This window comes from Phoca vitulina, unplaced genomic scaffold (genome assembly GCF_004348235.1).
Source record: "Phoca vitulina isolate PV1807 unplaced genomic scaffold, GSC_HSeal_1.0 scaffold52, whole genome shotgun sequence".
Classification (NCBI taxonomy): domain Eukaryota; kingdom Metazoa; phylum Chordata; class Mammalia; order Carnivora; family Phocidae; genus Phoca; species Phoca vitulina.
Window position 1 is genome coordinate 3,036,949 of NW_022589755.1, and position 26,628 is coordinate 3,063,576.

Consider the following 26,628-nt stretch of genomic DNA (forward strand, 5'->3'; position numbering starts at 1 on the left):
ACAAATCAAAACCTCAGTGAGATACCACCTCACACCAGTCAGAATGGCTAAAATTAACAAGTCAGGAAATGACAGATGTAGGCGAGGATGTGGAGAAAGGGGAACCCTCCTACACTGTTGGTGGGAATGCAAACTGGTGCAGCCACTCTTGAAAAATAAAAACAAGCAAACAAACAAAAAAAGAGAACAGTATGGAGGTTCCTCAAAAAGTTGAAAATAGAGCAACCCTATGACCCAGCAATTGCACTACTGGGTATTTACCCCAAAGATACAAATGTAGGGATCCAAAGGGGCACATGCACCCAAATGTTTATAGCAGCATGTCCACAATAGCCAAACTATAGAAAGAGCCTAGATGTCCATCAACAGATGGATGGATAAAGAAGATGTGGTATATATACACAATGGAATATTATGCAGCCATCAAAAAATGAAATCTTGCCATTTGCAATGATATGGATGGAACTAGAGGGTATTATGTTAAGCGAAATAAGTCAATCAGATAAAGACAACTATCATGTGATCTCACTGATTTGAGGAATTTGAGAAACAAGACAGAGGATCATGGCGGGGGGAAGGGAGGGAAAAATGAAACAGGATGAAACCAGAGAGGGAGACAAACCATAAGAGACTCTAATTTCAGGAAACAAAGTGAGGGTTGCTGGAGTGGAGGGGGGTGGGAGGGATGGGGTGGCTGGGTGATAGACATTGGGGAGGGTATGTGAGCGCTGTGAATTGTGTAAGATTGAAGAATCACAGACCTGTACCTCTGAAACAAATAATACATTATATGTTTAAAAAAAAAGAAATAGGGGCACCTGGGTGGCTCATTCAGTTAAGCGTCTGCCTTCGGCTCAGGTCGTGATCCCAGTGTCCTGGGATCAAGCCCCACATCGGGCTCCCTGCTCAGTGGGGAGTCTGCTTCTCCCTCTCCCTCTGCCTGTCGCTCTGCCTACTTGTGCTATCTATCTCTCTATCAAATAAATAAATAAAATCTTAAAAAAAAATAACTGAGGGGAGGAAATAATGTGGATGATGGTGGGGAATGAGAGACGGTTGACCCTTGGTGGGACAGCATATCAGGTAAGACTGTAGACCCTGGAGTAGATGAGCTAACCTGCGTTCAAATTCTCCCTCTGCAGCCATTGGCTGCATGATCATGTACACGTTGACAAATGATTCTCTAAGCCAGAAAGACATAAGTAATTTACAAGCTCAGGAAAGGGTGTGATGAGATGCTCAACTTCATGAGGAATTAGAGAAAAGAAGACGACAACAATGATGTGATATTACTCCATACCCATCTGCTGTGGGCTGAACTGTGTCCCCTCCAAATTCATACATTGAAGCCCTAACCACCAGAACCTCAGTGGGACCTTATTTTTAGAAATAGGGTCATTGCAGATGTAGTTAAGATAAGATGAGGTCATATTGGAGTAGGGTGGGGCTCCTAATCAATATAACTTGTGTCCTTAAAAACAAAAAGGAAATTTGGGCACAGACAAGCACGGGGCGGGGGAATACCATGTGAACCTGGAGGCAGAGATTGGAGTTGATGCATCTATAAGCCAATGAGCACCAAAGATGGCTAGCAGCCCCCAGAATCTAGAAGAGAGGCATGGACTAGGTTCTCCCTCATGGTTCTCAGAACGAGCCATCCCAGCAGACACCTTCATCTTAGAACTATGAGGCAATAAACTTCTGTTGTGTAAGCTGCTCAGTTAGTGATACTTTGGCAGCCCTGGCAAATTAGTGCACCATCTGCCAAAGACTAGGAGGCTGGGCAACCCCGGGTTTTGGGTGTGTGGGGAGGTCTGGGGACCCTCTTTCCCTGCTGTGGGAGAAGGAACTGGTACATTGAATATGGAATGCCATTTGGCAGTGAGTAAATTGAAGATACACCTAACTCAAGATCTGGCAATTTCCTGTTGGATACATATTTTAAAGATATTCTCACATACGTTCAGAGGGGTACATGTAGAGTGATATTTAGCTCAGTATTGTTTACAGTGGAGATATTTGGGCATAATGTGGCTGTCCATTATTGGGACAGCGGAAAGATTAATGAGTTGAAGCAAGTAACTGTTCTGCAGACATATGAATGTCTGAGTGTGCTATGGAAAGACAAATGACTTCCACAGCATTACACAATTTACAACACAATATACGTTTGCAAGATACAAAATAAAGTTTTGCAGAGATGAACTAATTCGCATGGACTATTTCAGAGCTGCTCCTTGGAGGTGGATAATCGAAATGAGAACCACAGGGGAGAGTGATGGCTTGGATGTGCGTGTGCTTGTGCTAAGCCAGAGGAAATCGATTACTCAGCTTCCAGCACTCAAGCTCTAACTAGAAAAATACATTTTCTTCTAAGTTCAGGTTTTCCCATTTGAATGGGACTAAAGCTTTTGATGTAGTGTTCCATGATTCATTGTTTGCGTATAACACCCAGGGCTCCATTCAATACGTGCCCTCCTTAATACCCATCACTAGGCTAACCCATCCTCCCACCCCCTCCCCTCTAGAACCCTCAGTTTGTTTCTCCGATTCCATAGTTTCTCATGGTTCGTCTCCCCCTCCAATTTCCCCCCCTTCATTAATGAATGGTGACTAACATAACATAACAAAATAAATAAAATGTTAAGAAGAAACAAACTGAGGGTTGCTGGAGGGGAGGGGGGTAGGGGGATGGGGTAACTGGGTGATAGACATTAAGGAGGGCATTGGGTATTATATAAGATTGATGAATCACTGAACTCTACCTCTGAAACTAATAATATACTATATGTTAATTGAATTTAAATAAAAAATTTAAAAAAGAAAAAAAAAATGAATGGGACTAAAGCTGCACCTGTTTCTCAGTCTTGTGTGAGGGTCAAACAAAATATGCCTGAAAAGTGAGTAGGATTACAAAGAGATATTTGTGTACCCAGGTTTATCTTGCCCATGGAGTCCCCGAATGATCCAAACCAGTGGTTCTCAATTGGCCATGAGCCTCCCAGAAGCACAGGACAGCCTGCCCCCACTCCAACAGTCACCTGGTTCCAAATGTCAACAGTGCAAGGTTGGGACATCCTGATCTGACCTGTATCATCTCTTCAGTCTCAGCTTTATGCTCCTCGATTCCAGCCACACTAATCACTTACCGCTTATATGAAAATGCCAAGCTCTTTGCCTCATCAAGGCTTTGGGGCATGCTGAACATGCTGTTCTTCCATGAATATTTCTTTTTTTTTTTTTTTAAAGATTTTATTTATTTATTTGACAGAGAGAGACACAGCGAGAGAGGGAACACAAGCAGGGGGAGTGGGAGAGGGAGAAGCAGGCTCCCCGCCGAGCAGGGAGCCCGATGCGGGGCTCGATCCCAGGACCCTGGGACCATGACCTGAGCCGAAGGCAGACGCTTAACGACTGAGCCACCCAGGCGCCCCTTCCATGAATATTTCTTATGACCAGGTATAATCTCAAATGTCACCCCTCCAAAGGAAAGCTCCATGAGACCGTTCTGTTAATGAGATCCATCAGATAATATTCCATCTCAGTGCCTCAAGGGGAAGACATAGTGCGATCCTGGGTTGGTGACAGAAGATAAATGAGCTTCTGTGAGCTTGTGTGCAAGTCATTCTACTGAGGGATGGCTCCAGCTTGATGAGCCTCACTTAGGAAAAGCCAGCCTGAGGGGGGAAGGGAGGAGAGGGTTCTGTATCCTCATCACATCCTGCACCTCTGCTCCAGCCCCTGAAGCTTCCCTCCTGGGCTACAGAGCTCTGGACAGGCTGAAGAACCATGGCCCCATCCCTGTCTGCCCTTCTCTGTCTTGGTGAGTCCTGAGGGTTGATCTGGGAAATGCTGAGGGATAAGCAGTGGGCTATGAGACTAAGAATGTTTAAAAAACTGCATCAGAAATGAATTTCAGGACAGCTGGTGACCTATGAGGGCCCTTCATTTGTTGGTTGGGAAAACTGGGACCCAGGGAGGTGGTGTTTGTCTGTTATTCTGTTCTATTCTCTTCTTGGCTGGGTCAGGAAATAAACAGGTCTTCCAGTTTTGGGTGCAACTTTGTCTCTATACACTGTGTTTTAATTATTTAATTATTAATTTATATTTTGTATGTGAACTTGGTGACATCAGGACTAGATTACAGATTTGTCAGCAAACCTCATGGCACAGGGACAAATAATCCTGCCATTTGCAACAATATGGATGGACCTTGAGGCCATTATGCTAAGTGGAATAAGCCAGACACAGAAAGAAAATACCGCACAATCTCACTTATATGTGAAATCTAAAAAAGTCGAACTCATTAAGGCAGAGAGTGGATCACTACATCAAAAACTAATGATGTATTGTATGGTGACTAACATAACATAATAAAAGAAAAAAAAAAAAAGGCAGAGTAGACTTGTGGTTGCCAGGGGCTGTGGGTGGGAGGAAATGGGGAGATAGGGGGACAGAATACAAGCTTCTAGTTATAAGATGAGCAAGTTCTGGAGATCTAATGCACAGCATAGTGACTATAGGCAATAATAATATAGAAATTTACTGAAAGAGTAGATCTTAAGCATTTTCACCAAACCAAACCAAAAATCAAAACAACCTGTGTGAGGTAGTGGACGGGTGGTGATAATTTGACGGTGTGAATGTCCATCAAATCGTCATGTTGTACCCCCTAGATGTACAGTTTTTCTTTGTCAATGATACCTCAATAAGGCTGAAGTAAGAGCCTCCCGTAGTGGGATTGGTGGTAGGATTACGTGTGTTTATTGCCTGCCCTGGCTAGGCAGGGTGCGTGCACAGTTCCCTTATTTATTCAGAAGAGCCCTATTGCTAAAAGGATGGAGGCTCCCAGGGGCCAAGCAGGAAGGAACAGCTGTGTTATGGGGATAAGAAAACACATCATGAGCACAGACCACCTGTCAGTCATTCATTAACACACACTCACGTGGCACTTACTATGGGCTAGATATTACTCCATGTTTTTTAGCAGACACTTACTTAATTCCCAGAATGGCCTGACGAGGTAGGGCCTTTTTCATACCCCCATTTTACAGAGGAGAAAGCTGAGGCCCAGAGGGACTAAGGAACTTGTTTAAGGTCACACATCTAGGGCTCGAATAAACTCAAGAGTTTAGCACCAAGTTCACACTGCTTATCACTAAAATATGCTGCTGGTGTTTGAATCTACCTCCTGCCAGCTGCAGGATGGTGGACACGATACGGTCTCCATAGTTTGATCTATAAAATGGGGCTAATAATGGTCCCTAACCAGAAGGACTGTGGTGATTCAGGGTCCATCCAGGAAGTTCTCAGAAGGGGACTGGGAGTATTTTCAGTCACGCTAGAAGGTTGGATGGAAACCCACGAAAGGACCAAGGTGGGGTTGTGTTGGGCAGCAGACAAAGATGTGGGTAGAGCTTGGGTACAGGGAGCAGAACCTGGTGTGGATAGAGGTTCAGAGGGGGCTGGAGACAAGTGTGTCACCCCCTGAGCTCTGGAGTCAGGGATGATCCAGGTTCTGCCACTTCTTAGCTGTGTGAGCTCAAAGAAACTGCTTAGCCTCTCTGTCCAGTTTCCTTATGTTTATCATGGAGACAGTAACTCCTCCTTCTCATGTGTGTGCACACCTGAGCTTGTGTGTGTGTGTGTAAGGATAAGAGTTACCAGGTAAAATACAACATGCTCAGTGAAATTTAATTTCAGGTAAACAACAAATAATATTTTAAGCCTAAGTATATCCGGCTATATTTTGTGGGTCATACTATGAAAAAATTTTTCATTGTTTATCTGAAACTTATATTTAAATGGGAGTCCTGTGTTTTTATTTGCTAAATCTGGCAACCCTAGTGAGACTAAAACAGGTTATGCTACCCACTGAGCAAAAAGGGTAAGAAAACTAATGATGTACTGTATGTTGGCTCACTGAACACAATAATAAAAAAAAAAAGTCAGCTTGAGAGAAGAAGGCAGCTGTTCAACCTAGAGAAGGTAGAAGGCAAAATGGAGGAAAAGCACCTCCACCAGAGAAAGTGGAATTGATTGATTATGCAGTTTGACAGGTGTGCAAAATTACACGGGGAGGCTATTTGGAACTGTGGAAAGAATTAGAAGGAAAACTATGTCAAGGAAAACTATGCAGATGGCACTAAGCCAGACAAATACTGATTCCAGGTTCAATAAATAGGAAAAATATACAGGTACAATACTACACTCCTCAGATGTGAATAATATTTGCACAGTCATAGTGTAATTACAGAATATTGATTTAGACAAAAAGTTAGAACAGTGGGAAATCCATGATTAACACAGCCGGTGATCTCTAGACATGACAGAATGCAACAGATCCCATCCGGATCTAATGTACAGCTTGGTGATTTCTTTTTTTAAAGATTTTATTTATTTATTTGAGAGAGAGAGCATGAACAGGGGGAGGGGCAGAGGGAGAGGGAGAAGCAGACTCCCCACTGAGCAGGGAGCCCGATGCGGGGCTCGATCCCAGGACGCTGGGATCATGATCTGAGCTGAAGGCAGACGCTTAACCGACTGAGCCACCCAGGCGCCCCTACAACATGGTGCTTATAGCCAATAACACCTTGTTGCCGAGTATCCTAAATGTTCTCACCACAAAAAAAGAAATGGTAATTATGTGAGGGGATAGAGGTGTTAGCTAATGCTGTGGTGGAAATCATTTTGTGATATATAAATATCAAATCAACACATACCTTAAATTTACACAATGTTGTACATCAGTACTCTCCATAAAGCTGGGGAAAAAAAAGAGACCACATCCTGCACACAGCCCCCTTTTCAGAGAGGAGATAGTTCTCTTCACAGTTGTCAAAAGTGTGTGCATGGGGAGGGGGGCAAGGAATCCCTGGCTGGCTTTTTAAAAACTGTGGTAAAATAACAAACTTAACATAAAATGTATCATTAATGACATTTAGTACACTTGCAAGGCGTGCAAACATCACCTCTGTCTTGTTCCAAGACATGTCACCACTCCAAAAAGACCCCATACCCATGACAACCAACCCTCAATCCTCCTTCCCCAGCCCCTGGCAACCACTAATCTCCTCTCTGTGTTTCCAGGCAGACTGACCCAGTGAGCACGTTTCAGATAAATGGAATCATACAATATGCGGCCTTTCATGGCTGGCTGCTTCTGGCACTTAAATTATGTGATTGTGTGTGGCCTTAAAAAAAAAAAAATGAGGAGAAGAGAAAGTTACTCACTGCAAATGTCTAAAATCACCTGCCTTGCATGCAGAAGTGTGGGCTCCGGGAGGTCCTAGCCTTTGGTGCTTTTCTTCTCTGCTCAGGGCTGTGTCTGGGGCAGGTGGTGCAAGCTCAGCACGGTGAGTCCTTCCCCGCCCCGGAGTCCCGGAGTCCCGGGTCCCTCCTCTGGGCTCAGGAGGGTGGGGGCAGTGGGGGCCCCGGGAGGAGGAGTCTTTTCGGAAGCTGCCCTCCACCAGGCTCCACTTCCCTTCTAGGCCCGCTGCCCAAGCCCTCCCTCCAGGCCCTGCCTAGCTCCCTAGCGCCCCTGAAGACGCAGGTGACCATCCGCTGCCAGGGACCTCCGGGGGTGGACTTGTACCGCCTGGAGAAGCTGAGGTCCGGGAATTACCAGGATCAGCCCGTCCTCTTCATCCCGGCCATGGAGGAACGTTTCGCCGGGTGCTACCGCTGTTCCTATCAGAATGGGAGCCTCTGGTCTCCCCCCAGCGACCGGCTGGAGCTGGTTGCTACAGGTACCTGGTGGGGCCTGGGGCTGTACCTGTGGCCTGGGGGGTCCAGGAGGGTGAGGAGGGGGATGACGATGACAGCGAACCCCGACACCCAAGGGGCGTGAAGCGCTAGCTACGTTTAGGAGAGGTGCCCCAAAACGCAGTGATCCACGTAAGTGATATGTCAACGCACTATCTTTCTAAAACAACAAAAACCAATGCGAAAACCTCCACGCTGAACAAAACACCACACTTTTAAGTAAAGACAGAATCAGGCAGTGCCGTTTGAAACCGTACGTGAGCCGGATGCAAAAGGCAACACGCATACCCTCTCTCCACATGCTAAAGCCTTCTTTTTTAATTTTTTGATGGAATAGAATGTTCTCAGCTTGTCCTTTTATTTCTAATGCATTTTCAAACGGTTATTTTCCGAACAGATTTTGAAAATATCATTGATGAGTTTGTTTCCCTAAAGCCAGGAGAGTAAAAGGATAATGAATTCTTTAAAAAATTTTTTTGGTATAAATGAAATAAACTTAAAATAATTTGTGAGTTCTAATAGCCTACTTTAAAGTTTTTCAGTTTTTTTCAACTATGCTAATAGTGTGGAAAAAATTCACCATAAAAATACACAAAAGTGTTTTGAGCCTTTTGCCTCTCCACTAGGCACAGTTGGAATCTGTTTTTGTTTAAAATCTTGGTTATTTAGCAGTATGAATTATTTGCATTAATTCTGGTTTAAAAATTGCATTAAAATAGTAAGCTATTTTGTTACTACTGTCATAGTTTGGGAGCTCCCTATGCATTAGGCAACTATGCTAAGTTGCTTCATTCAGTCATTCCCATTTTCTTTTCTTTTCTTTTAAATTTAAATTCAATTAGCCAACATATAGTACATCATTAGTTTTTTTTTCATCTTTACAACTATGGAATTATCTTTATTTTTTTTAATTTAAAAATTTTTTAAAATTATGTTCAGTTAGTCAACATTAGTTTTTGATGTAGTGTTCAACGATTCATCAGTTGCCATTTACAGTAAAGAACACTGAGGCACAATTTCTTTCATGAGTGTTCTGTAGTTCCTAGAGTATAGATCCTTTACCTGTTTGGTTAGGTTTATTCCAAGGTATCTTACGGTTTTTGGTGCTATTGTAAATGGAATCGTTTCTCTAATTTCTCTTTCTACAGTTCCGTTGTTAGTGTATAAGAAAGCAACTGATTTTTGTGCATTGATTTTGTATCCTGCCACATTACTGAATTGTTAGATCTATAAAGAGCTTCTCAAACTCAACACCCGAGAAACAAATAATCAAGTCAAAAAATGGGCAGAAGACATGAACAGACACTTCTCTGAAGACATACAAATGGCTAACAGACACATGAAAAAATGTTCATCATCATTAGCCATCAGGGAAATTCAAATCAAAACCACATTGAGATACCAACTTACACCAGTTAGAATGGCAAAAATGGACAGGGCAAGAAACAACAAATGTTGGAGAGGTTGTGGAGAAAGGGGAACCCTCTTACACTGTTGGTGGGGATGCAAGTTGGTACAGCCACTTTGGAAAACAGTGTGGAGGTGCCTCAAAAATTTAAAAATAGAGCTACCCTATGAGCCAGCAATTGCACTCCTGGGTATTTACCCCAAAGACACAGATGTAGTGAAAAGAAGGGCCATATGCACCCCAATGTTCATAGCAGCAATGTCTGCAATAGCCAAACTGTGGAAAGAGCCGAGAAGCCCTTCAATAGATGAATGGATAAAGAAGATGTGGTCCATATATACAATGGAATATTACTCAGCCATCAGAAAGGATGAATACCCAACTTTTACATCAGCATGGATGGGACTGGAGGGGATTATGCTAAGTGAAATAAGTCAAGCAGAGAAAGTCAATTATATATGGTTTCACTTATTTGTGGAACATAAGGAATAGCATGGAGGACATTAGGAGAAGGAAGGGAAAAATGAAGGGGGGGGGGAATCAGAGGGGGAAATGAACCATGAGAGACTATGGACTCCGAGAAACAAACTGAGGGTTTTAGAGGGGAGGGAGGAGGGGGGATGGGTTAGCCCGGTGATGGGTATTAAGGAGGGCACGTACTGCATGGAGCACTGGGTGTTATACAAAAACAATGAATCATGAAACACCACATCAAAAACCAATGATGTATTGTATGGTGACTAACATAAAAAAAAAAAAAATAACACTGAGGCACAGATAGAAGGGTAGATTGATCTCCAGGATCACACAGCCCCTAAGGGACAGAACCAGGATTTGAGCCTGGGCACTGTGATACGATCCTGGTTACATTCCCTGAACCCTTTTGTTGGCTGGTGGCAGGGCCAGTGGGTTCTCTAGGATGGATATACCTGGAAAGTTCCCTAGCTCTTAGGAGGTGGGGGGACCTTCTCACCCCCATGGCCACACACTGGCCACGGTCTTTAACACCAAAGCTCTCTTTTCTCCCAGGAGTTTATGCCAACAAGCCCTCGCTCTCAGCCCAGCCCAGCCCGGCTGTGTCCCCAGGAGGGAAAGTCACTCTCCAGTGTCGGAGCCAATACAGTTTTGACCAGTTTGCTCTGTACAAGGAAGGGGATGCTGGGCCCCAGAAGGGATCTGAGAAGCAGTACTGGGCTGATTTCCCCATCACCGCAGTGACTGTTGCCCACAGTGGGACCTACCGATGCTACAGCTTTTCCAGCAAGTTGCCGTACCTGTGGTCGGCCCCCAGCGACCCCCTGCAGCTTGTGGTCACAGGTGAGGCGCTGCAGACCAAGCCTTCCTTCTTCAGCTCTTGCACACTCTGGTGGAAGTTCCAGGGGAGGGGCCGACAGGTGTGAAGGAGGTGGGAGGCCAGGAGAAACCTGAGGCTTTGGAGGGTATATTCGTTTCTTAGTACTGCTGTCGCAAGTCACCACTAATACACGGGCTTAAAAAACCATAAATATATTATGACCTTACATTTCTGGAGGTCAGGTACCGAATGGGTCTCACTGGGACAAAACAAAGGTGTCAGCTGGGCTATGTTCCTTCGGGAGGCCCCAGGGGAGAATCTGTCCTATACCTTTTCCAGCTTTTAGAGATGCCTGCATCCCTTGGCTCCCGTGGTCCTTTCCTTTGTCACAAAAGCCAGCAATGTAGCATCTTCAGTCTCTCTGTCTCAGACTCTTCTGCCTCCATGCCTCCTGCTTCCACATTTAAGGACCCTGTGATGACACTGGGCCCACCTGGATGATCCAGGACACTCTCTTCACCCTGTCATCCTCCCACTTACCATGTAAGGTGCCATATTCACAGGGCCTGGGGATTAGGACTTGAGCATATTTGGGAGGCTGTTATCCTGTCTACTACAGAGTATATACACTAGAAAAAATAATTCTTAATACCAGTGATAATGCCTTGAGTCTTGTCTAGGTTTCAAACAAACAAACAGCAGCAAAAAACTTATGGAAATTACTTAAAAAATGCCACTATAATAGGAAGGAAACTTTGACTCCTTTTACACCACTAACACACACTCAGTCTTTCTTATTTGTAATAGTCGAAGCACAAGGGATCTCTACAACAAAGCTTGCTGCTAAATCCTTTACATCAACTGATATAATTTAAAAACCATTATTGAAGTTTCCTGCTCACCATTGTTTTACAGTTATGTTCCTTCACAAGTATCGAGGCAACTGAAGTATTTAAAGTGTATTTTATTTTTTTAAAAAAAGATTTATTTATTTACGAGAGAGAGAGAGGGAGAGAGCAGGGAAGGGCAGAGGGAAATTTTAGCAGACTCCAAGCTGAGCATGGAGCCCTATGGGGGGCTGATCCCACCATGACTTGAGCTGAAACCAAAAGCCAGATGCTCAACCCACTGCACCACCCAGGGGCCTCAAAGTTTATTTGTTCACTTTTTATAATCTCTACACCCATCATGGGGCTCAAACTCATGACTCTGAGATCAAGAGTGGCATGCTCTTCCTACTGAGTCAGCAAGGTGCCCTAGCAACTGAATTATTGAAAATGCCTCAATAGGGGCACCTGGATAGCTCAGTTCGTTAACCGTTGGACTCTTGGTTTTGGCTCAGGTCATGTTCTCAGGGTCATGAGATGGAGCCCTGCATGGGGCTCTATGCTCAGCATGGAGGCTGCTCAAGATTCTTTCCCTCATCCTCTCCCTCCCACTTTGCTCCTCCCCACCCTGCTCACACACTCTCTAAAATTAAAAAAAATCTTTAAAAAAAAATGAAATGCCCCAATATACAAAAGACTAATGACTCTATCTATTAGCAAAGGGAAAATTCTTATCCTTTTGGTCTCTAGTGGATTAATATAGTGCAGGGTAAAATGAAAATGTACTAGTATTCAGACTTATTTTCATTGAAATCTAGCTAGTGAGGTCATTATTCAGTAGAAATTGCCCTCCATTCTTTGTTTTATTCAGGTATGGTTTCTAGACCTACAAGGTTACCCACTTTAAGTGTCCATGGTTTTTAGTGAGTTCACAGAGTTGTGCAACCATCACCACAACCCAGTTAGCCCATCTCCATCACCTCTGAAGGATCTCTGGTGCCTGTTCGCAGTCATTTCCCATTCAACCACTAACTACTTTCTATTTCTATAAATTTGCCTCTTTGGGGGAATTTCATATATACGGAGTCCTAGAACATGTGGTCTTTTGTGACCGGCTTCTTTCACTCAGCCTCGTGTTTTTGAGGCTTGTTCACATCGTAGCAGCTATCAATCCTTCATTCTTAAAACATGCCTCTTTCAAAAGAGGACAGCACAGTTCATAAAGAAAATGTGCATACACATAATGGAATATTATACAGCCCTAAAAAGGAAGACATGTGCTACAGTATGGATGAACCTGGAAGACGTTACACTATGTAGAATAAATCAGTCACAAAAGGCCATATACTGTCTGATTCCACTCACGGGAGGCATTTGAAAGTTGTCAAAAGCATAGAGGCAGAGAGTAGAAAGGGGATTGCCAAAGGCTGAGGGAGGGGAAAAGGGGAGTTAGTGTTAAATGGACCCAGAATTTCAGTTTTGAAGATGAAAAAATTCTGAGATTTTTTGCACAACAATGTGAATGCACTTAATACTATTGAACTGTACACTTAAAAAAAATAAAATGGTACATTCAATGTACATTTAAAAATAACATGAAAAAAAATTTTTTTTAAGATTTTATTTATTTATTTGACAGAGAGACACAGTGAGAGAGGGAACACAAGCAGGAGGAGTAGGACAGGGAGAAGCAGGCTTCCCGTGGAGCAGGGAGCCCGATACGGGGCTCGATCCCAGGACCCTGGGATCATGACCTGAGCCGAAGGCAGATGCTTAACAACTGAGCCACCCAGGCACCCCCAAAAAATAACATGAAAATTAAAAAAAGACACATTTTCCTGCTATAATACTGAGAGGCATTTTTCTTGTAAATCTTGATGTCTTTGCCCAACTCATGCTTCCTACTACATCTTTGAAACCTGTCCCTAATCTGACAACTGAGCACCTCTACCGCTCTACCATCCATCATGTAGAACTGGGTTACTCCATACAGGTCTGTGTCCACCTTTGTCCCCTTTAATTTTTTAATATTAATTAATCGAGATATAATTGACATATAACATTGCATAAGTTTAAGATACAGCACACGTTGATTTGATACATTTATATATTGCAACATGATTGCCATTGTCGCACTAGCTAACACCTCCAACCCATCACAAAATTGCCATTGCCTTTTTGTGGTGAGAACACTAAAGATCCGGTCTCTTAGCAACTTTCAAATCTGTAATATAGTGTGGTTGACAGTATGCTATGCATTAATCTCCAGGACTTATTTATCTACTGGTTGCAAGTTTGTATACCTTTGCCCCTTTAGAATGTTTGCGAAACTATGGCAAGAGGAATCCTTTTAGAACAGGCTGTGAAAATCAGATGATTTTGCTCAAAGCCCACAGCGCTCCCTCCTCTTTTCTCACCAAGCCCCTCTTTTACCTGTCTGATCACTGACCTGCTGCTCTGCCCTCATCCACTCTGCCTCAGATACACTGGCACCTTGCTTCCCCCCACCCCACTTTTAAATTGAAGACTAACTGACATACAATGTTGTCTTAGTTTCAGGTGTACAACATAGTGATTTGATATTTATATACATTATGGAATGGTCACCACGGATAAGTCCAGTTACCATCTGTGACGGTTATATTACTGACTACATCCCATCTTGCTTTTTCTTGAATCTGCAGGCTCACTATGTCCTCAGGGACCTTGCACTTGCTGGGACGCTTTCTCCAGATCTCATGGCTCAATCCATTGCTTCCTTCAGGCCTTCTATCAAAGGTCACATTCTTGCCTCTCTGATGCTATCTGCCGCCTTCCCTGCCTAATTTTTCTCCATAGCACCTACACCTGTTCATACATTGTACTGATTTATGGTGTTTATCACCTGTCTGCCCCCTGCATTCTGGAATGGAAGCTCCAGAAAGACAGACATTTGTGGCTGTTTTCTTTTCTGCTGTATCCCCAGCACAAACAATAGTTCCTGGCACATAATAGGAACTTAATGAATAGTCACCTGTTTTAATTGTACAATGCAGTGGTTTTTAGTAAATTTAGAGTTGTGTGGTCACCACCACAATCCAGTTATAGAACATTTCCACCACCCTATCATATCCCTCATGTCCATATGCAGCCCCTCCCTCCTCCTCCCTCCAGCCCAAGGAAACCACTAATCTTCCTGCCTTTATAGATTTGTCTTTTTTTGGATCCCTGCTCATTTATTGCTTCTTTCACTGAACGTATTTCAGAAGTGCCTATGCTGGGGCTGTGCTTTGCTGGGGACTTGAAACTCTCTCTCTCTCTCGTATCTTTTCCTTTACACACACGTATTACACATACACACGTAATACATACATATAGTAATTAGAATAAACAGTCTTAAAGGGTATCCAATACTGGCATAGCTGTCGCTGTGACATGCATTATGAATTAGAAGCACATGGTGCTGTTAGAACCTAGAAGGGGAGGCAGTTCGGGAACACTTCTCTGAGCAGTCAATGTTTGACCTGGATCTTAGGGCAGAGTAAGAGGTAACTAGGTGGGTGGAGCAGTGGGATGGGCTGTGGGTGTGCGGGATTGTATGAGCAAATGTCCTGGGGTGAAAGGAGGTTGGCAGGTTGGTGCAGCTACACAGCTAGGGTGGTGGGGGTGGAAAGGGGTTGTGTTTTGCTACATGGGCATCACCCCTTCTCCCTACATGTATCCCACGGCTTCTGCCTCTTCTGCTTTCCAGGACTTAAGAGCCGGTTTTGCTCCTAGGGACAAAGTAAGGTGCAGGTCACAGAGATCCAGAAAAAGGGACAGAACTAAGTTCAAAAAGCAGGGAGGGCAGCTACAGAGACTGTCATTCTTAATGAGTCCCAGAATGCGCCAGATGTGCTATTTAAAACCCATGAGAGTCCAGTGATGTGAGGTTCTTTGTATTCATTTTCTAGGTGAGGAAACTGGGTCGCAGAAATGCTTTATTATTTGTTCCGGATCCATAGCTAACAGAACACAGAACTCTCTTTTTCTGATTTCCCAGGGACCTCTGTGACCCCCGGCTGGTTATCCGCAGAACCACCGTCCTCTGTGACAGGTAAATTCTGGAGGATTCATCCCAGTGTCTGGGGTATGGACCAACAGACCCCTTCTTTTCTTTCTCCCCTTTATCTAGATTTCTCAATTTAATTCACTTGTCTCTTTCACAAATTTGATTTATTTAAAAAATCACTTATTTCTGCCTGTAAAGAAGATTGGTATAATAATATTAGATAGACATTACTATGCTGCCCTACACCCCCACTTCTATCCAGCCTTAGGTTGATGGTTTATAATGTCTAATGTGGAGAAGAATAATCTGAGTGGCTTATAAAATCATAGATTCCTGGACTTTAGTTTTGAGTCTCTGATTCCATTGTCCAGTGGTTCTCAAACATTAGGGGGCCTGAGAATCACCTGGAGATGATCCAGGTTTCTGGACCCCACCAGTTCCTGATTCAGAAGGTCTGGGGTGGGGTCCAGTTATGTTCATTTCTTTTTTTTTTTTTTTTAAGATTTTATTTATTTACTTGAGAGAGAGAGAGAGAGAGCGAGCACAAGCAGGAGGAGCGGCAGGCAGAGGGAGAAACAGACTCCCCGCTGAGCAGGGAGCCCAATGTGGGGCTCGATCCCAGGACCCTGAGATCATGACCTGAGCTGAAGGCAGATGCTTAACCGACTGAGCCACCCAGGAGCCCCCAGTTATGTTCATTTCTAACAAGTTTGCAGGTGACACTGATGCTTCTGATCTGGGGATGTCACTTTGAGAATGACTGCACTAAATTTTGTGTGAGCCATCATATTCTCCCATCTTCAAAGTATCTTAGTTGATTCTGGTGTGTTGCATACCAGCTGGTGCCTTAAGAGACTGTGCATTAGTCTGTGGCATCTCTAACATTCCCCGTGTCTCAGGGTAGACCCAAATTCTGAGGAACAGAAGCATGTTGAAAAGAGCCAAGTTGGACAAGAATCTGCTGACTTGTGTGGTTGAGGGTGGTATGGAGGCTGTCATGCTAAATGAGGCGCACTGCATGTGTGTATGTGCACACATGTGTGCATGTATTTCTCATTGGAATTTTAAAACTTCTAATTCTGAGATGTAGGTTCACAAGAAGTTGCAAAGACAATACAGAAGAATTCCCTGTACCCTTTGCCTAAATTTCTCCAATGGCTATGTCTTGCATAATTTTTGTACAACATAAAACCAGGAACCTGACATTGATACAATATTTGTATTTAGTTCTATGGCAATTTATCACGTGTAGATCCATGTCAAGATACAGAACTCTTCCATCCCCACAAAGATATCCCTCAGACTACCCCTTTATGGTTATATCCATCCACTCCCCTCCCACCATTCCTACCCCCTGGCAAGTACTAATTTGTTATTCTATTTAATTTTGTCATTTTGACAATGTTACATATAAATGGAAAGGTTCACCTATCATGGAATGTTTTGGGATTGACTTTTCTCATTGAGCGCAATGCCCTTGAGATCCATCCAAGTTATTGTGTGTTATCAATAGTGTGTTCCTTTCTATGGCGGAGTGGTATTCCATGGTATACATGTATTTCATCATGTTTAATCTAAATTCAAACAAAAATTTATTTATTTATTTTTTGAGAGAGAGAGTGCATGCATGTGAGATGGGGAGTGGCAGAGGGAGAGAGAGAATCTTAAGCAGGCTCCATGGTCAGTGCAGAGCCCCACATAGGGCTCCATCTCAGAACCCTGACATCATCAGCTGAGCAGAAATCAAGAGTTGGATGCTTAATGGACTGAGCCATCCAGGTGCCCCTCAAACAAGAATTTATTAATGAGGCTCACAGGAAGAGAAATAACAGAGAACAAATAATATCCAAGGTCTTATTATACCACAGATAGGTGAGCATAAGCTAGGCTTTGATGAGCTGGTTCCACCATACAAAGATGGTCCCCAGCCTTAATAGGAGCTACATATTTATAGGTTGAGGGGTTTTAGGAGATACTTTGGTGCCCATGTAACTGGGGAGGTCCCTGGTTAAGAAAATGGCCTTAGTAGGGAGGGGAGCCTCTTGTGTTCAGAGGCTGGTATCAACCACTGAGCTTGCACAGATCTACTGGTCCACTTCTTACTTTTTAAATTGAGATATAAGTCACATACCATGAAATTCATCATACCCACCAGAATGGCAATAGTAATTAATAATAATAATAATATTAATAATATTAATAATAAAGCACAACAGGTGTTGAGGATGTGGAGAAATTGGAACCCTCATACATTGCTGGTGGGAATGAAACATGGTGTCACTGCTGTGGAAAACATTTCAGCATTTCCTCAAAAGAATTATCATATGACCATATCATAAAATTACCATAGGACCCAGCTATTCCACTTGTTGCTATATGCTCTCCCCCCAAATTAAAAAATGTATGGTCATACAAAAATGTGTTCATAAATGTTCATAGCAACATTATTGATAGTAGCCCAAAAGAGGAAATAATGTAAGTCCATCACTGGATGAATGGATCCATTTCTTATTCAGCCACTGAGGGATAGAAGACAATATGTCTTATAGCACCTCTACATTTGTCTCTCCTCAGTATCTATGCAGTGTGTGTCAGAGAAAGGGGTTCTGGGAAGCCCAGATATCTCAGAAGGGCTATGCAGAGTAGGGACTCCCTGGGCAGACTGACATTATCCACTTTCTTATTACCCTCTTGCTTAGAATTCCCAGAAGCCTCCAGGAAACTGAGCATCTCACTCATCAACAAGAGCTCTACAATTGGTGAGTAACAAGGCGCTCAGAGCCCAGCAGAGAGGATTATGAGGATAGGTTTTTCTCTCATCATCTAAGGCTTTAAGTCTGCTTCAGGAGATCACCTGATTCTCCCAAGGAAAGTCCTTGGTTTGAGGATCAAGGATAGGATAGAGGTGGGCTCTGAGCATGGGGACAGATATGCATTCTGGGTAATGTGGCCATTTCAAAGATGGCGGAGCCAAGGCTATGATGGGAAGACCATCACTCATTCCTACACACTGCTCTTCTGACTTTGCTCTGGTCCATGTAACTTTTGTCCTCTATTTTTCACTGCCTCCTCTTATCACTGCAGTCCCATGCAACATACTTCTCTCACGCTGTAATTCTCTTCCCCCTCACTTTTCCTGGAAAAAGTATCCACTTCCCTCAAGACAGAAACCTTGACAGATCCCCTGAGGATAGGTCCAATATCTCCACTGGGTCCACCTGACTCGAGCTCTCTGTTAGACTCCTGATACCAATAAGTTCTTTCTAAGACCCTGATGAGATTCTTTATCACCCTCTGTTCAAAATCCTTCTGGGTTCCCAATCACCCTTAGGATATAGCCTGGGGTTCTCAGCTTGATGTTCAATGCTTTTAGATGCAATGCCCTTAGATCAGCCACTGTCTGATCCCTCCAGGGAAAGGACAAGATCCCTCCATTCTTGTCTTCATTCCTCATGCAAATCTCAGTCACACAGAGTCAGATGAAGCTCTCCGGGATCCCTGGCATCTCCTCCTCACTCTGCATCCAAGCCACTTGCTCTGCTTTTCCTTCCATTTCCTCCTGGCTTCAGTCCCTTAGGAGAGCCTTTTCTGACACTGGGTTGTATAGTTTCCTCTGTCCTGTGGACTATTATAGCAATTTACACAGTATATTATTAAAACACACACCTGTATGATGTGTATGGCTGAGCACCTGGAAAGTCTCTGGAGATACTTGTGGAATTAGACAAGAGCTACCATGTGTGGGGTGCTTATCATATACCAAGCACAGTGCCTTATGCTGTTATTATTGTTATTGGTTTAAATTTCACATTAACCTGTGATGTATTATAATTATTTTCACTGGACAGATGGAAAAACTGGCTCATAGATATTAAGTCTATTGACAGAGGCCCCACATCTAATTAGTGATGGATCTGGGGTTCAAATCTAGACAGCCTGACTCTGTAGTTCATGCTCTTCTTATGGTAATGGGATTCTGCCTCAAAAATGTGTGCATTCAGGATAGGGGCAGGAACAGAGCTAGGGGAGATGATCTTATCCCTTTATACTTTCCCTTTTTGATTCCCAGAGCCTTCTAGGTCTATCACCATCTCTCCAAAGGGGCCAGAGTCTCCAACTGGTAAGTGGTACTCTCTGGACCTCTTCATTCCCACCCCTGTGTTTTCCCCTAAAGCTGACTGCTTTCCCTGTACAGAGGCTACAGCTCTATGGTCTTGGGTCCTGGTGTATAAAATACTAAGGGGAGGGTAAATATCCACACTTGGAACTCAGAATTGGGCAATAAGATCAGGTGAGAAGGTTGAGATAAATCTAGACAACCTGACTCTGTAGTTCATGCTCTTCTTATAGTCATGGCATTCTGTCTCAAAAGTGCATGCATTCACCCCAATGTTCATAGCAGCAATGTCCGCAATAGCCAAACTGTGGAAAGAGCTGAGATGCCCTTCAACAGATGAATGGATAAAGAAGATGTCCATATATACAATGGAATATTACTCAGTCATCAGAAAGGATGAATACCCAACTTTTACATCAACATGGATGGGACCAGAGGAGATTATGCTAAGTGAAATAAGTCAAGCAGAGAAAGTCAATTATCATATGGTTTCACTTATTTGTGGAACATAAGGAATAACATGGAGGACATTAAGAGAAGGGAGGGGAAAATGGGCGGGGGGAATTGGAGGGAGAGATGAACCATGAGAGACTATGGACCTGAGAAACAAACAGGGTTTTGGGGGGGGGGGAGGGGGGATTGGTTAGCCCGGTGATGGGTATTAAGGAGGGCACGTACTGCACTGGGTGCTATACGAAAACAATGGATCGTGGATCACTACATCAAAAACTAATGATGTATTGTATGGTGACTAACGTAACATAATAAAATTTAAAAAAAAAAGTGCATGCATTCAGGATAGGGGCAGGAACAGGGCTAGAGGAGATGATCTTATCCCTTTATACTTTCCTATCACCACCTCTCCAAAGGGGCCAGAGTCTCCAACTGGTGAGTAAGTGGTCTTCTCTGGACCCTCTTCATTCCCACCCCTGTGTCTTCCCCTAAAGCTGACTGCTTTCCCTGTACAGCTCTATGGTCTTGGGTCCTGGTTTATAAAATATTAAGAGGAGGGTAAATATCAGTACTTGGAACTCAGAATTGGGCAATAAGATCGGGTGGGAAGGTTGAGATTTTCTAAAGGATCAGGGAAAGATAAATTCCATCTCTTTCCACTCCTTGTAACAGTCTTTTCTGCTGCAATTAGCCAAATGGCCAGGTAGTGTCTGTGTGTGTGTGGAGGGGTTGTATCAGAGGCCTATGAGGGGGTTGTATGGAAGAAATGATATTTAGAGAATTGGGCTTATCTAGCCCTCACCATTGGTGAGGAGGGGAGGAACCCTCTAGGAAGGAGACTGACATTCTAGGTAGCAGAGAATAGGATCTAGGATGAGGGATATGGCTATGAGAAACCCAAGATGTACCTTGATGTGGGTCCTAGAGATAGGCTTTCATCACCTGCTCCTGTCTCTCTTTGTTCCTCCAGGTCTTGCCCAGCAGCACTACACCAAGAGCAATCTGGTCCGGATATGCATTGGGGCTGTGATTCTAATACTCCTGGTGGGGCTTCTGGCAGAAGATTGGCACAGCAGAAAGAAATCCCTGTCACACCGGGTCAGACCTATCCGCAGGCCACTCCCACCCCTCCCGCAGACCCAGAAACCACACAGTCAGCAGGATGGGGGTCGACCAGATGGCCACAACGATGGGCACCACCATTAGAACTCCAAGGCTTGGTTGTATCTATGAGACAGGGGACGTAAAACCATGTGTGGAGTGTATGGAATGTAGGAGCAGGAGGATAGTGGTTATAACTGTGGAGGAGGAGGACCTTGGGGCCTCTCCTTGGTGTCCCATCAAGGAGCTGTTGAGCCAGTGTCTATTTGGCTTTCCATCCAAGGACTCCCTTCATTTGGGATTGGAGGTATCTAGTGGATGCCAGTATCTTTTCACTCATATCTTGCCCCTTGTGGATCTTATGGCACCCTAACTGGACCATCACACTGACCTCTTCAACCTTTCCTAATACATATTACAGATTGACTTCTGTATCCCCAAGCCTCATAGCTGACCCTGTTCTATCCTCTGCACAAAACTCTCTCATGCTTCCTGTTGGCTCCTGTGTTTTCTCTGGGTATCCATGGCTTAGCTGGTTAATTCAGACTAGTACTCATTTCCTGAGCCTCTCAGCCCAGCCTCTCTCCTAACCAGAAACATTTGGTTATATGTGTGAGTACTCAAGGTTTGCCCCACCACACCTCCCCACCCTGAGGATGCCCTTCTCCTACTCCTTGATCCCAAATGCCATTTCCTCAGACATGGGCTTTGGGTTCATCAATTTATGGCCACATCCTCCTCCTATGTTGCTGCATAGTTAATACCACACTCACAGAATCTCTAACTCACAGGTGAACTTGGCAGAGTATCTGTCCCTAAACTGATGCACACAGGCCACTCAATTTCTTTTCCCCTAAAGGGGGCAACCTCAGGGCATTTTGCACCCAAGGGATATTTGTCAGTGCCTGGAGATATTTTGGGAGGGAGGTGCTGGTATTTAGTGGGTAGAGGGTAGAGATGCTAACACTCTAAGCATGCACAGGACAGTTTCTCTCTCATCATCAAGTATCTCTCCATTTTGAGATACACTTAAGATAACAAAGAATTATCTGGCTCCAAGTGTCAATAGCACAGAAATTGAGAAACCTTGGCTAGAAGACATTGAGATTCCTTCCTAGCTTTTAAAAAATTGTGTGCCTCTATTTCTTCTTTTAACAACCCCACCCACTCCCACCTGAAGGCAGCTACCACACCTCAGACCCTGAGAATGAAGATGCTCTAGGAGAGACCTATATCCAGCTGAACAAGAGGCCTTGAGAGAGAAACAGAAGGAAACTTGTAGAAAAATCCAGGAGCCCACACCGTATGCAGGGACATCACTGAGATGATGACACACAAGCACATTAAATGGAGGTTTGAAGGGGATGTCTGGGAATGTGGCATATTTGGTGAGAATGATGAACGAATGGACCCCAGTGAAGAAATAGGGGAAAGTAGGATGATTGGAAGAAAAATTTAAAAATTAGTGCTTAATAAAAAAAAAGTGATTCTTACAGTTGTTGCTTTAAGGACTTTTGGGATTTTGTCTGTCACAAGGAAATAAGGGGGACTCTATGGGGAAGAGCATACCATGAAGTACATACCATGAAGTTATGTTTTCTGTAAGTAAGGTTGGAATTATTAAAAAGCTAATCAGAGCAAGGACATGATCATATAAGGGCTTCACTGAAGCACTTAAGAATGCTACAAAATATTGTAGGATTGGTGGAGAAATACTCTACAAGGAAGACCTACTAGGCAGCTATCCATGAAGGTCAAGGAATGACAGAACTGGGCAGTGACTGGCAAGGTGAACAGACCAGTGTGATCACAAACATTTCTGTCCCCCTTTTCTTTCTGGGTTAGGTTCTCCCCAAATAAAGGATCTTCTGTCTAAATTTGGTCAGAATCCATTAATAAAAACCTCCTTCATGAATGCTTTCACGCCTTTATTTCTCTTGATAGACTCGAGATATAGGCATTCTATCCATAACAGGGGTAAGCCACCTGTGTGTATTTCATGGAAGCCAAAGCACAACCAAGGCTACAGTAACATCTGGCCCAGCACCTAACATCACTGAGAGGGCTCAGAGGAAGTTCCCCATCACCTTGATGATCCTGGACTTTACTGGGGAATGAATAAGTCCAGGGGATTCAGAAAATAAAGTCATTTGAAGAAGGTTGGTTATTCGCTGGATCTTGATTATCACTCTCAATGGTCAGTTGTGGGTCATCTTGGCTTTCTTCCAGCAGCTTCTGGATTCGAGGATCAGATTCATCTATCTTCAACCTGGACAATGGGGCAAAAAGAAGGTTTCTTGTTGCTTCAAGGAGATTCATTCCAAATGCCCAAGTGCCTGCAAAAGTCTCATGCTTTAGAGCAGGGGCAGGGGCAGTCTTTATTGATTACTGTATGCTCCAAAGTAGGGTTCCATATTGATTTGGTAGGGAAAGAGAGACAATACCAGGTTAACGTTATAATGCTTTTGCATGCTTAGATGATCTCAGGCGATCCTCATATCATGCTTGGAGAGATGGAATTGATGGATACATCTGTGATGTAGTTCTAACACCTTCCTACTCCACAGCTCACTCTGGCAACTTCTACTTGGTGGATCCAGGACAAAACACACACACTTGAACCAAGTCACTCAGACCAGACTTTAGTCCCCCTAGCTGACCAATACCTTTTATTTGACCTGTGATAGTAACAGCTTCATTTGTAGGATTCATCTTTTGGTAACCATATTCATCTGTGTGATGTGGAAATGGGGAACAGGGTGAGGGGGGAGCAAGAGGGAATAAAGCAAAAATATGTATAGGGACGAGGCAAGATGGTGGAGAAGTAGGGGACCCCACTTCAACTAGTCCCCTGAATTTAGCTGGATATCTATCAAACCATTTTGAACACCCACAAAATCAGCCTGAGATGTAAGAATATATATCTGGATCTCTACAAGCAGAAAAGCAACTGCTTTTGGCAAGGTAGGACATATGGAATCCTGAATCTGCAGGGAGATATCAGAAGATACACAGAAGGGGAGGGAGCCGCCATAAGCTGGTGCCTGGAAAGTGACATAACACCAGAGCACAAAATCGGAACCCTTAGAAATCTGCTCTAGTAAGAGACACCCCTCCCTGAAGGGGCGCTGGAAATGAAAAGGCAGAATTCTAGGTAGGGCATTATGGTCTCAGATTATGAGGGACCACAGAGCAAAAGGAGATTCCTGAAATGGTAGAGGGCCTGAGCATTGGAGCCAGGAAGCAGGTTCTGGTCAGCGAGCCCAGGAAGGGACTCTCAGCTCGAACTGCCAGAAACCATGAACTGGGAGGGTTGATATCCACTCTTCTTGAACAGCCTGAAAAAATCTGGAACCTGCGCCTGCAACTGGGCAAAAACTCACAGAGCAGTAGTGGCTGGGAAAGGGCTTTAGGTCAGAACCCAGACCTGATTCCAGAGCTTTGGGTGCATGTGGGAGCCCACAGCCCCTTGTGGTTTTAGGAGCACAAAGATACTTCTGGACCCCTGACAACACTTCTGAGAGAGTAGCTGCAGGCATGAACCATGGGTGGCTGTGGTTTTCAGAGGTGCAAGCAGAAGTGGAGACTGTCCTGGACAGTTTATTAAAGAGGGAAGACTGCAAATTTTCTGCTCTGGGCCAGAGGTTTGGCTGTGGCCATTTTTGCTCTGATCCCCTGAAGAGGTGTTCCCCAGGGAACAAAAGAGGCACAGAAGACTGGTTTCCACTGAGCCCACCCCCTGAGAGGGGGTGGGGCAACTCTGCACATGCAGCATGTCCCTCCCCCAGAAGATAGGCTGGAAGAATAGGTGGATGACAATCCTTTGGATTCCATAAGACTGTAAAATCCCAACGCCAGGGGAAAATTGTATATTGAGTTCCAGGTGTGGCCTAACGACTTGTTTATTTTTCAGATATAATTCTCATTTTCTTTTCTTTTCCTTTCTCCTTTTCTCATGCCGTTTTCCCCTTCTGTATTTTTCTTTATACCTTCTCCTCATTTTTAACTAGATGTCTATTATACCAACTCATTATTCATAGTCGCTTTTTGAACTTGTATTTTTACACACCTATATTTTTTATAGATATATGCTTTATTTTAGGCCATGTTTAACTCAGTTTTACCTTTTTATATATACAAGTTTTACTTTCCCAGTAATTTTAGGACATAGTGTCCTCTAACACACAGACCAAAATACACCCAGGAACAACTGAAACACCCTGCTTTGTCCACATTGAGAGATTACAGCTCCCCTTCCTCTCCCCCCTTTTTAAAAATTTATTTTAATTTATTTTAATTTTTTCAATTTTATTCTTGTGTTTCATTTTGGCTTTGTATTTTCAGTGGTGGCGTCTGACCACTCTGGATTTTGTTAGGGTGCATCTAGCTTGGGTCGTAGTTGACATTTTGGAATCCATCCATTCACTCAACCATCCCTTGACAGAATGACTAGGAGAAGGAAGTCCTAACAAAGAAAAGAACCAGAGACAATGTCCTCTGACACAGACCTAATGGATATGGATATAAGAAAGATGTCAGAGATAGACTTCGGGAAATCATGAAGTCAATATCTAGGTTTGAAAAAAGCATTAGTGACAATATAGAATCTCTAAGGGCAGAAATGAGATCTAATCAGGCCAAACTTAAAAATGCTATGAATGAGATGCAGTTTAAACTGGATACTCTGGCAGCCAGGGTAAATGAGGCAGAAGAAGGAATTAATGATCTGGAAGATAAGCTGATAGAAAGGAAGGAAGCTGAAGAAGAGAGGGATAGGCAGCTAGTAGCAGATGAAAATAGACTTAGAGAGATCAACGACGCCATGAAATGTTCCAACGTCAGAATTATTGGGATCCCCGAGGGGGTAGAGAGAGAGAAAGAGAGAGAGGATTAGAAGGTATATTTGAGCAAATCATAGCTGAGAACTTCTTAATCTGAGGAAGGAAACAAGCATTTGTGTCCAAGAGGCAGAGAGGACCCCTCCCAAAAACAATAAAAATAGATCAACACCCTGACATGTAAGAGTGAAACTTGCAAATCTTAGAGCCAAGGACGCTATCATGAGAGCAGCTAGTGGGAAGAGATCTCTTATGTATGGAGGGAGGAACATCAGAATAACATCAGACCTGGTCACAGAGGCCTGGGCAGCCAGAAAGGGCTAGCAAGACATATTCAGGTACTAAATGAAAAGAACATGCAACCAAGAATACTTTATCCAGGAAGGCTGTCATTCAGAATGGAAAGAGAGATAAATAGCTTTCAGGACAGGCAGAAACTGAAAGAATATGTGACCACCAAGCCAGCCCTGCAAGAAATATTAAGGGGGACTCTGTAAGTGAATAGAAACCCCAAGAGTCACATAGACCAGAAAGAAACAGAAAACCTACAGAAACAGGGACTTTACAGGCAGTACAATGGCACTAATTCATGTCTTTCAATAGTTACTCTCAACGTGAATGGGCTGAATGCTCCCATCAAGAGACACAGGGTTTCAGATTGGATAAAAAGCAGGACTCATCAATATGCTGTCTACAAGAGACTCATTCTGAACCTAAAGACACCTCCAGATAGAAAGTGAGGGGATGGAGAACCATTTACCATGCCAATGGACCTCAAAAGAAAGCTGGGCCAGCA

At 43.7% G+C, this 26,628-nt stretch overlaps 2 protein-coding genes across 2 annotated transcripts in view; one reads left to right on the forward strand and one right to left on the reverse strand.

Moving 5' to 3' along the window:
* The first annotated feature begins 3,789 nt into the window (after positions 1 to 3,789).
* Positions 3,790 to 21,099, forward strand: GP6 (glycoprotein VI platelet). Its single transcript, XM_032388903.1, has 8 exons — positions 3,790 to 3,823; positions 7,320 to 7,355; positions 7,491 to 7,748; positions 10,202 to 10,489; positions 15,315 to 15,368; positions 18,023 to 18,082; positions 19,393 to 19,443; positions 20,864 to 21,099. Exons 1-8 carry the CDS (start codon positions 3,790 to 3,792, stop codon positions 21,097 to 21,099), a joined length of 1,017 nt encoding a protein of 338 aa, XP_032244794.1.
* A 2,028-nt stretch (positions 21,100 to 23,127) lies between these two features.
* NLRP2 (NLR family pyrin domain containing 2) overlaps positions 23,128 to 26,628 on the reverse strand; it is a 46,763-nt gene continuing 43,262 nt past the window's right edge. Inside the window, 1 exon segment of the mRNA XM_032388905.1 lies at positions 23,128 to 23,263. Coding sequence (XP_032244796.1) covers positions 23,128 to 23,263 — 136 coding nt within the window.